Raw genomic sequence first — 12,037 nt, forward strand, 5'->3', positions numbered from 1 at the left:
GTAAGAAGGAGCAAGCCCCTGCAGGCCATATGCTCCTGAGACAACCTTGACACAAATCTGCCTGTCAGGCAGGAGTACTGGCACAGTGAACCCTGGATGCCTCTCAGTGGACCAAAGTACTGTAAATATAGTGAAATATATAGAAAAGTACCATGAGTACAGTACTGATACTCGCAACAAGGTTAAGACTCTTCTTTTGTTACTGACCAGAATATCTACAAGTCTGTTTCTTGTTCATGGTTTAATTAACCTGCTTGAGATCTGTAGGGTAGAGATGAGCTCCTGGGCATCTATTCTCTCTCACTCTACATGTTGGAACACTGTCTATAATAGACAAGACATTAAATATTTTGGCACATCTGTACTGTAATTTCCTACTTTATTGTATATCAGTGTTGTCATCTCCAGTACTGTGTTGTGGAGGGAGCTGTAGTTTTTGACTCTGGGTACTATCAACACAGCCTCTTTTAAAAACTTCACAAATCAGATGTTTAGGGAAGCCTGACAGGTAAAAACCCTTTGTGAAAAAGTCACTAAAACTGCCAACAACCAATTCCTACATGTGTTTATGTGAAAAATGTGGTGCAAATGAGGAGTGACAGATGGAGGGTTAGTGATTAAAAGCCATATGTTTAGAGTGTAATCTCTCCTACTAACAGCTTTCCTTAACTGTGGCACAGCAGTGACTAATCCCCAGTTTTGAGTGGCTGCTGTTTCTCATGCTGCTCAGTTGAGCACTGGTCAGCAATCTGTTCAACATATTGTATTATCTTGTGATGAATGAGATGGGTGGTCTGGCCTCGTACATCAGGTTAGTCTGCCTACTGAGAGACTTCAAGGAGGAGTTTTAGATCCACAAACAATAATAAGTCACACCTTGTGCACACCCACAGTGGCAGTTTGCTGGCTTTCACCTGCTGACACAGTTTTCAGGAAATCTACACATACCAGTCTACAGTACAAATGTAACATAAATGGTTATTCACTTGTTCATTCAAATAGTATCGAAGGCCTTGTTACATTAGGTGGCAAACATGATACACATATAACCTGAAAACTTAAAATTATTTAAAAGATGAATATTTTTGAATATTTTCATTTCAGTGACTTTCTGTCCAAAATTCAAAAGTATGCCAACCAACACATCTGAAGCTAATGACAATTTGCAGTTACACATGTAGATATTACTATGTAGCTAAAGTATGTAGAACGATGGCATCAATATTCTTAATTCCACACACAGAGCTTTGATTGGTCAGTTGTTTCTCCAGCTGTCAGTGAGCAGACCTGTTTGAATCATAGAATAAATTGGATGTTTGGGCAGTGACTCATATGTCTGAGAACAGTTACAGTTTTCCTCTTTTTTAGCATTGAGTTTTATTTTCATACATTTACTTTTTGTTACTTTTTACCTAAACAAAGAGGCAGGCATAGTGGCTCAGTAGTAGCATTTTCTTCCTCTTGGATTCACATCTCAACACTGCCTGGAAAGTTCCTGTCCCTGTCTGGAGTTTACATATAATGTTTGTGTGGATGCTCTTCCTACTCTGTAGTGGGCAGTAATTGCCATTAGTTTCTTTGCAGTCTAGTGCACTTCAATGGAACAGTCCTACAATAACTATTATCTCTTTAAAGCTTGTAATGCTCAGTTTTTGTTGGCACTGCAGGGGGAAGAGAAAGATTGTTTTAAAAATGCTTAAAGGATTTTGACTTAAAAAAAATCAAAACTATATATTGCATTTGAGTTGAAAATGCAGTAAAACAGGGCAGTATGTAGTACTGATTGACTTTTTTCTTTCCTCAGTGTCTATATCTAATGGGGAATCACACATGGAGGAAGACGAGGATGAAGATGAACAGGGGGAAAAGTTTGAGTTTGATGACAGTGATGACATGGGACCTTCAGAGATTCATTATAACTCTCTCATGAAGAGTGACTCGACCACACACACAACAGTGTCAGACCTTTATGCCCAGACAAGCACAGTCCAAGAGATGGCAAGGCAAGGTGTGAATGGGACATCCAGTACAGGGCAGGAGGGCCAAATCTCCACATCGACCCACCAGTGCTGCTCAGGTGAATGTACCATTTACACAGTTGGTATGAATACGTGTAATTGAGGGTTTGCATATTTGTAGATTGTAATGTACTGTTATTTTCTTTTTTTTTTCTAGATATGGAAGTCAGAGAGTCACCAGAGGGGTATGTTATTATATAAATCTATAAATTATAGCCTATAATCTGAAAACCCAAAATAAGCAGAATTTCATCTTTGAACAGAATTTAAAAAATGCTGTTGGAAATACTCATTTTTAAGTGCTCCTTGAAACCAATAAACAGGAAAGCTAAGAAGACTTATACACAGTTACTTGTTAATACTAATAAGGGATTTTAGGTGATAAACATACTAAGGCTAGCTGTGAAGAAAATCACAAAATGACTACATAGTGTAGAGGTATGTAGTTAAAGGATAATTGTTGAACCTGGGCCTTATTTTGCTGCAACTGCAGCTGCTGCTTTATAATCCAGTGGGAAATTTAAGTATGTCCACTTAAAGTGTTTGTTTTTGCCACTGACAGGCTCAGATTGTTATTATTAAGTGTCTGACAACATTATGGATAGGGTAGATTCCTAAAGAGATAGATGTGATTGTATGGTACTTTTAGTTATGTAATGATCTGGTAGCCACAGTAGACAAAGTGATACATATGAAAAGTTCTTTGAATAACCTGTAGATTAAAATACTTGTTGCAGACGTTCCACCTCCTCTGATTTGGGAGTGACTGGAGACTCAGAGAGTTTCTGTAAAGCAAGCAGTATCTATGAAGGTAAGAAATAAAAAGAACAGCATATTTCTGATATGACAGTCTGACAAGCCTCATCTGGTCCCACATCTAGTTTTGAGGATGAGCTGGTTCGTGCTCACGTACTCAAAGTGAGGGTGATTTTGCATTTGCTTTCATTGGGACAGCCCAGGCGTCACATCGAGCCAAGGAGTGGCTCAGTGTGGTTTCAGAGCTCACGCTGCGATTAAACAAAGGTACACAACCAGGTGTAGTGTTAGCTTTGGTAGCAGCTAGCTTGTAGCAAAGTCAAGACTCTGTGTTTTCCTGAGGGTACATCTTTTCATTTGAAAAATGTAAATAGAGCCATATAAAGTGCCATTTAGACAATAATTATTTTATAAATGGAAATTTGCTGCTTGTAGTAAAATGGAGCAAGTGAAGTTTTACCTAGCTGTTAGCATTAGTAATAGCGAGCTGTCCTCTGGTCCATACCCCTGTAATATAGGCTGTGTACATAAAGTCATAGTTCCTTATCTGTGAGTCTCTTCTCTGTCTGTGTATATTTGAGTTCACACCATGAACCCACAAACATAGACCATTTGTGGATTTCTACCATTTGAGCAGGACTTTACAGTCATTTGATTGTACCTGTAGCACTTGGGAATGTTGAACTAGTGAGACTGTTATTTTTGACTGTATTGTGCCCGTCTTGACAGGTCACAGTAATGTGTATGATAAACCTCTTCTTCAGAAGCTGTGTCATGAATTCAAATTAGTAATCTCGCCTGAAGTGAAGATTTTATTAGAGAATAAATCAGTATTTCAAGTTTTCACAGACATCGTACACTTGGCAGGTGTGCTTCCTTTTAGTGGACTGGGTGCTCTGCAGGAACTTGGACTGGGCCATTCCAAAAACACAAAAAACTCAATTTTCCAAAAACACAAAAAACGTTTTATTCTGACATGCTTTTGAAAACATTGCTTCAGTCACAATACCACATATTGCAATCATAACGCAGCTGTGTGGGGCATGTGCTGACTTCCATCACCACAGTAAAAAATGAATTCAAATCATTTAGATTCAATTCAGTTTTATTTATATAGCACCGAATCACAACAGAAGTCATCTCAAGGCACTTTTCATATAGAGCAGGTCTAGACCAGACTAAAATAGGTATTTACAGAGAGAGACCCAACAGTTCCCACCATGAGCAGCACTAGGCGACAGTGACAAGGAAAACCTTCCTTTTATGAGGCAGAAACCTCGAGCAGAACCAGACTCAGGGTGGACGGCCATCTGCCTCAACCGGTTGGGTTAAGAAGGAGAGAGGGGGGGGTAGAGAATTGCGAAAGAAGAACATAGCATAACACAGGTTCCATATCAGATGTAAGATGAGGCCAGTAATACAGAGGTAGTAATGATAGTAGTGATAATTAAAGTATTAACTGTTAACACAGCAATACAACTAATAGCAGTATAAGTGATTTCTAATTCTAGCAGCAGGTGTTGAGTGGAGTTGTAGGAGCAGCAGGAGACTTGTCATCACAGATCAGACTCTACAGCTCCAGAGGCAGAAATACCTGCAGAAAGAGACAGAAAATTCCTTTCAGACATAAAGTTCAAATGTAGGTGTCCAAGAACATTTAAGACCTTTTTTAACAAAGACTTGTGAACCCAAACATCTTCAGAGTGTATGAAGTTTTAGGGAGCTTATCACCAGACAAAACAGAGACAATGATAATTATTAGTATAGATAATTATTAGTGAGGTCAGAGAATCAATATCTATCTATCTATCTATCTATCTATCTATCTATCTATCAACTATCTATCTATCTATCTATATATATATATATATGTATGTATATGCCTGAGCCACAGCTGCTAGTTCTAGTTATATATATATATATATAATTTGTTATTTATGTTATATATAGATATCAGTAGATTGTAAACTGGCCATAGTAATTCCATATCATAGTAATGATATGGAAAGATGTTGTGTTTTGACAGATTGCTTATTCTGTGTCCCTCTAGAGGATGCTTTTTAGAAATAAATGACATCAACTGTTCTACAGGGGGTATGATAAATTCAACATAAATACAGTTTCACAAAATATACTTCTAAAACAGGGGTGTCTCAAAGCTATCTAAATATAAGTTCTGGCCAATTATTATAAGTTACAGCATTGAAGTCCAACACAACAGCACACTCATACACATTCCTCAAATGGATATGGATAAAAGAAAAGGTCCAGGACCAAGGACCTGGTCAAAATGACAAATACTTAAGATCTAGGAAAATTAGTTTCACAAGAAACTGATGACAGATAATGTGCTCTGATATGACAATTGTAAATACTATTGTTACCTCACAGTGACGAGTACATATGCTGTAATTCAGAACATCAACCACAAGGCTGTTACACTGGTCACTGGTTCTAAAAGTTTTTAAACCATTTTTTTTATTGTACTCTGAGTGAATTTTTCATTATTTTAAAATAAGCAAAAAAAAAAAAAAAAAAAAAAAAAAAAAAATGGTGCTTTAACATATTTTCAATCCTCACCTTTTTTGACCCATACAAGACAGAATATCTGTTGAAACAAATGTATTAACTACTACTGTCAAAATGAATGGTCATCATTGGTAACCAAGTCTAAAATACAACAATTTTATTTTAGGCAGTATAATGTATGTATTGACATAAAAACACAAATATTCATAAACACTGGTCTGGTCCTTTAATGCAGTGGTACTTAAACCAGTGGTTCCATTGTTTTATAGGACAGTCTTCTTTACCGCCAGAAGCCAGTCTGGAGTCGAGGAGTCCAGTAAATGGGTACAGTCCACAACAGGACACTATTGAGGAAGAGGCATTCTCTTCTGTCAGTCCACAGACTGAGCATCACACAGCTGGTGTAGACAGACCAACCAATCAGTGTACTGTGACCTGTAGCCCCGAAAGTGTGGTCAGAGACCTAGAGGTCATCTATGATGACGTGCCTACTGAAAACCTACAGCACCCGGTGGATGGTAAGTCTAATACGAATTTACATTATAGGAAAGTTCATACAGGAGCATTCTGCTTGAAAAAGAAATCTTTAACTTAAGCAGTGTTCTACACTGTGGTCTACACAATATGATAATATGATAAAATGATAACATGATAAATATGAAACTGCACTGTGTGTTTTGCTCATCTGTTGGCTTTTAGGTGTAGATGCGGATGACATCTATGAGGACATCCAGAGACCTGATCACCGTGGCTCCAATGGCTGGAGCTCCAGCGAGTTTGACAGTTATGATGAACTGTCTGACAGTGAGACTGTTCCTCCAGCCCGCGGCAGCAGCAAGGTAACTTATTTGGAGATTTTCATTCAAATGTGATTAACTTTTAGATAGATTCTGTTTTTTCTGATTACCTTTGCTTCGTATATCATTTCAGGGTTTCCTTTTTTCAGTTTTATTGTAGTTTTATTTCCCCATCCCACCCTTTAGCTTTAATTTATTTATTGTTCCTGACTTAATTCAAAAAGTTTATAGTGTAGAAATGTTTCAAGTTTGTTTTTAGTACATAGGAATACATGTAAAAAAAAAAAAAAAAAAAACATAACGGGTACAAATCTAATGGCTGAAGCTTGGCATAACTGGACCTGTTGTTGTTGTAACATAATATGTACTTATACACATTTGGCCTGAAGGGGTTTTATTCTTGTTTTGTTTATTTATTATTTGAACAATTAACACTACCTGGGTTTCCCCCTGGGTCCTCCAGATGCCTTCCATCATACAAAGACATGCAGGTTAGGTTAACTGCAGACTCTAAATTTCTTTTAAGAGTGAATATGGGCGTGAATGGCTGTCTGTCTCTACGTGTCTGCCCTGTTATAGACTCTGTCCATCAACATGTCTGTCCGATTCTCGAGAACACAATGTCTCAGAAATGCCTGGAGGGAATTTATTCAGATTTGGCACAAGTGTCCACTTGGACTCAAAAATGAAATCATTAGTTAATTTGGTGGTTAAAGGTCAAAAGTTAAGGAGAACACAGAACATTTCTGGCAATAACTCAAAAATCCATATGATAATTATGACAAAATGATGAAGGTCAAAGGAAAGGCCATTATTCAATGCCATGACACACACATTGATGATTGGTGTATAGTTCTTGTACAACGTGAATGAAACCTGGTTTGATGAAAAGAGGAAGTGGATTATTTCTGGCAGTCCCTAGCTCTGTCAGCACTTCTGTCTTCTGCTTTACCACGAGTTACTCCTGCTGTTGGACTTTCCCCACCAGCTCATGTGTTAGTATTTTCAAAACGACACAGTGTAACTCAAGTAAGCTTTTAGAGTAGAGATGTTATGAAGTTAATAATGAGGAATGGGTTTATCAGCTGGGTTTAAATGCAGAAGATGTCTCTCAGTGTCTTGAATAAGCTGGATGTTTTTATGAGGTGTTTGAAGGAAAAATGAAGAGATACTGATATTGTGTATAAGGTAGGTGTCTTATCTTCTAAGGCTACATTCAAAGTACTAAATGAATGATGACTAAATGAATGAGCTGGGAACTGAAGTCTAGAAAACTGTCACCTGCAGAAGTTGACACCGTGTGTCTGAGTCTCTTATTTCTTTGACCTGATTTTAAATCATACAACATTTAACTTAATCTACATAAGTGAGGTTCATTCATCATTCATACTCTATGGATGCTGGTTTCTTGTGTGAGCTCTTAGTGTGTTGTTAACACATAACAATGTGCGTATATATGTATATTTTATTCGTTTTAATGGATTTTAATAATAAAAGACTTGAATGTGAATTTGGGAGGGTCTGTTCCAAATATTCATTTGTAGTTGATGAATATAAAATATTCACATTCACTTCATAATGAAGTGTGTGGTATTGAAGGTAATAGTTACTTTTCTAATCAGGTTGCTGTCCACCATCCTCATGACTCATGACTATTATTTTACTATTTTACTACTTTTACTGACTATTTGACTGTTTTTGATATGTATGACTGGATGTAGCAGAATAAGTGAGACTACCAAGCAAATGTCCATAGAGAGTAGGATAATGAGAATGAGAATCATTTTATAATCCAGTCTATCACTGAAGTACTTACAGTTTTCTCAGTAGGGTTTCCTATCCTTGTCCTTGTCTCCTTATTCACATTCTAATCCATTTTCCTCCCTTGACTTTTTGCAACATAATTTAGCTTGATAGTTTCTGGTTGTTGTCCATGTTTATTTGAGAGGATTTATTCTCTTGGTGGTTGCCTAGCAGAGTGACTCTAATCATAGTCATCTGAATCTGAATGTAAACACATAAAATCGATGTATGTTGGTGGAAACAGTTGCTTTGGGATGTTCAAACACTGGCCACAATTAGGTACACCTGTTCAACTGCTCATTAACGCAAATATATATAATCAGCCAGTCACGTGGCAGCTACAGGGCTGCAGCAGCAGAAGACCACACCGGTGGTCCACTCCTGTCAGCTCAGAAAACTGAAACTACAATTTGCACAGGCTGACCAGAATTGAACAATAGAAGAGTAGAAAAACATTGCCTGGTCTGAGGAGTCATAATTTGTGCTGTGACATTCTGATGGTAGGGTCACAATTTGGCATAGACAACATGAAAGCATGGATCCATCCTGCCTTGTATCAGTGGTTCAGGCAGGTGGTGGTGGTGTAATGGTATGGGGGATATTTTCTTGGCACACTTTAGGCCGCCTGGTACAACTTGAGCATTGTCAAAAGTCATTTAGATATGTGGTATACAGTGTGTATTAACCATTCTATCAATAATTGTCCATAGTAGCTAAGGCAGCGAATGAATCAGATGCACAAGTCTTGATAATGTTACCCAGTTAAATGTAAAATTGTAAATGGAAAATCATTTTTCTGAGCACAGCAAGATTTTGGAATTGACTGTCTGACCCTGGGGGACTAATTAATTGTACAAAACCATGCAAATGTCAAAAATGACAAGCATGCTCTTGGTCGTGCTCCTGACTTGATGCCCTTTCTTCAGTCTTGGAGACTGTGGACCCTTCCACTGCGAAGACCCCAAACTGCTGTTTGTCCAGTACAGTAGCCTTAGAATCAACTGAAACACCTGACTGATATTTAGACTACTACTCATCTGTAGATCTATCTAAGCTAACTTCAATAATTTCCTCATTCAAGCCATCATCGTCTTGAGTCCATTCCAACTAGGCTGCTCAAAGATGCTGTGTATCTTTTATTAACCTATACATGCTTCTTTCACACAGTGTTGTTAGGAAGCAGCATAAAGTTTCCATACTACACAGATTACATCCAGGTGTGTTTATCTAAGTAGCTAGATTAAATTTATCAGATTCAGGAAAATTTCAGGGACTAATTTACTTCTAAATTCAGACAAAACTGAACATATTATATTTGGCCTAAACACCTCAGAAAATCATTGTCTAATCATATAGTTACTTTGGATATCATTACCTTGACCTCCAGTTCTACTGTAAGGAATTTTAGGGTCATTTTTGACCAGGACATGTCCTTTGCCTTACACATAAAAAAGTCTCTAGGACAGCCATCTTCTACCTGCACAATATTGTGAAAATAATCCTCCAGCTGATACAATATGCTGTAGTACACGTACTGACAGGAAGTAGAAAAATAGATCTTATTTCTGAGGAGGCATTATGCCAGCTTTTTGTGGTTTTGTGTAAACAAGCAAAGGGGTCTTCTTAATGTCAATAATGCACGATCTTGGGGTAAAAGGGGCTCAAGAGTAGAATGGGTGACATAGCCTTGACCTATCAGACCCCTGTCTTGTGGAACTAGCCCCGAGTTTGGGTTTGAGAGGCAGATACTCTCTACATTATTTAGCTTAAACTTCTCTTTGATAAAGTTAATAGTTTGGCTGGATCTTCTTTCTCTCCCCCATGACATAAACACAATAACAAATCAATTATATAGTATGTAATATTTACTACTGCTACTATTTGCTATATGCCACTCCTTTTGCAGTTTGACAATTTTATTGTATTTTCAATAGTTGATTGCCCAACTCCATGAAAGTTTTTTGTAAAAGCTTTAGATATAGACCTACCCAGCAAACACTGTGGCTTTTGACCAAACTCATGGCCTCAGTATTTTATATTGTTTTGTTTTCTTCATGTAATAATTTGTTGTCACGTGTGTTAATCTTGAACACAGTTTTTTCTGCTCTGCTGTCTCTGGTGTTGTTGCTCTGCCAGCTGCCTGCAGATGTGCTAAGGTTGAAAGGAAGCGTTGTGCTGTCACCAGGAGGGAGCTGGCGGTGCGTCTTGGTGCGCCTCATGTTTCTCAAATCAGACAGAGCTGTGACACTAAGGTAAGACTCTGACTGAAAGTAATCACTTCTAATGTCTCTATGGCATCATCCTCCTCTTTTTATGGATGCGTCTCAGTCTATAAGGGAGGAAGGACTTGTTCCTCTAGCCCTTAATATGTAATGAACTTAAATGATCTCAATGGAGAACCTCAGCACAACCAACAGAGTAATGTGATATAAATGAGGGCTCTGAATATAATTTTTAACAAATTGAATTTGCTCCATTTTTGTCTTATTGTTTTGTTATAAGCAGAAATCTTAGTTATAAATATGTACTGTGTTTTGCAGGTGCAGCAGTTTATGAAAGCAGCGAGGAATGGTACCAAGGATGGTTTAGAAAAGACAAAGTTGGCCATGATTCGCAAGGTGTCATTCCTGCAGAGGAAAGACTCCACAGGTACAGAAACTGGACGTAGGAACAAATTCACTTAATATGTTAAGCTTGTGGCAATCTGATTTGTTGTCTCTTTTAGCACCAAGACTGCATAAGTTATTTAATACCTGAGAATCAGCTGAAACCCACAAAAACTGAAAAACCAAAGTGAACTGAAAAAAGAATTTTCACTCTCACAACTCTTTTCCACCAAATTAGCTCTGGTTCTTGAACCAGTTCCATTCAGAATTCTGGGAACCATGGTGCTATCTTGCAAACCAGCCCATGTTTCCATTAGTTTAGAGTGGAACCATTGTAATCAAGGATGCTGTTGGATGTTGTCACGGTTCACACTTGAAAATCTGCTATTTGTGGGATAATAGCTGGGAACCAACATTTTGTGTCCCAAATGCTCTGAACAGTTCAAAATTAGGTGTATGAACTGAAACCAAATCCATTTCATGTTGGTGGAAGACTTTCAGAAGACAAAAATAACCAAATATGGAAGACATAATGTGAATCTGGTTAATGTTTGAAAAAGCTGCTGTTGAGCAGCATTTACTTCTCTGGAGGAAGATGTTTTGCAAAATGCATTTAAAAAAATATTCAGTTGTTGTGCACAGGCTGCATGTAAAGTTGCAATTAAAGCTGCAGTTGTCCTACATGTCTGTAACAAGGGTACCTGAACAGATCCCTATATGTTTCTCTCTTTGTGTGAATGAAGTGGTTATGTTGAATTTTGCAGGTGAGGGAAAGGATGATGCAGGTTACATGGATGTGTCTGTGTGTGAGTTAAAGCACCCTCCACCACAACTCTGTCCCATGCCAGAGGGGCTAAACAGTCAGCAGGTGTGTATTGATGTGAGTGTATGTACACTTAATGCTTGCACATGAGCCAGGTGGACATTCTTGTGTATTGTTGAATATTTTAAGAAGAACAGGTCTGGGCTTGATGTGACACTGAACTTCTCACTTCAATATATTAAACTAATCTTTCTAAAATACTTTGAGTCAGGAATCAATGAAGCACTGGAGATGGTCAACGTTCAATGCAGTAGAGTTTATTCTTTCAAGCAAGACATAAACCCGAGCCTGTTCCGGACCAGACTGACTCTCAAGATGGCTTACACATCCTTTTACACAATAAGGTCCTATCTACTTCATTTCCATATGGGGCAGACTATGCCCGTCCTTTCCAAAAAAAGAACACCCCAAATGCCTCAGCAGTAATGGAGTAATCAAAGTCCTCTTTAGCAGCGCCTTTTCCTTGTAATGCAATATATCTTACTTGAGACCCCAATACTACTGTAACTTCATAGGTCCCTTTACGTGTGAATTCTATTGGTGTCGCATATCATCAAATTTGAATCCTTCTTGCTGCATCCTGCTGTTTCCATTATTTTCGAGAGGGCTCTGATGCATATTTTACAAGATATTTTATTTTAAGATACGAGGTTCATAATACACTCAAAATGCCGACCACCCTAGTGCGGTTCTGTCAAGGTTTCT

General features: G+C 38.0%; 1 protein-coding gene across 1 annotated transcript in view; it reads left to right on the top strand.

The window, feature by feature from the left end:
• The window catches only part of LOC108900510 (rho guanine nucleotide exchange factor 10-like protein), a 40,905-nt gene that overhangs the window by 6,806 nt on the left and 22,062 nt on the right, over window positions 1-12,037 (top strand). Inside the window, 9 exon segments of the mRNA XM_018701600.2 lie at window positions 1,805-2,077; window positions 2,176-2,203; window positions 2,756-2,829; window positions 5,573-5,821; window positions 6,003-6,142; window positions 10,040-10,066; window positions 10,069-10,155; window positions 10,444-10,552; window positions 11,274-11,377. Of these exon segments, the coding sequence (XP_018557116.1) occupies window positions 1,805-2,077; window positions 2,176-2,203; window positions 2,756-2,829; window positions 5,573-5,821; window positions 6,003-6,142; window positions 10,040-10,066; window positions 10,069-10,155; window positions 10,444-10,552; window positions 11,274-11,377 (1,091 nt within the window).

The sequence above is a fragment of the Lates calcarifer genome, linkage group LG6 (genome assembly GCF_001640805.2).
Source record: "Lates calcarifer isolate ASB-BC8 linkage group LG6, TLL_Latcal_v3, whole genome shotgun sequence".
Lineage (NCBI taxonomy): Eukaryota > Metazoa > Chordata > Actinopteri > Centropomidae > Lates > Lates calcarifer.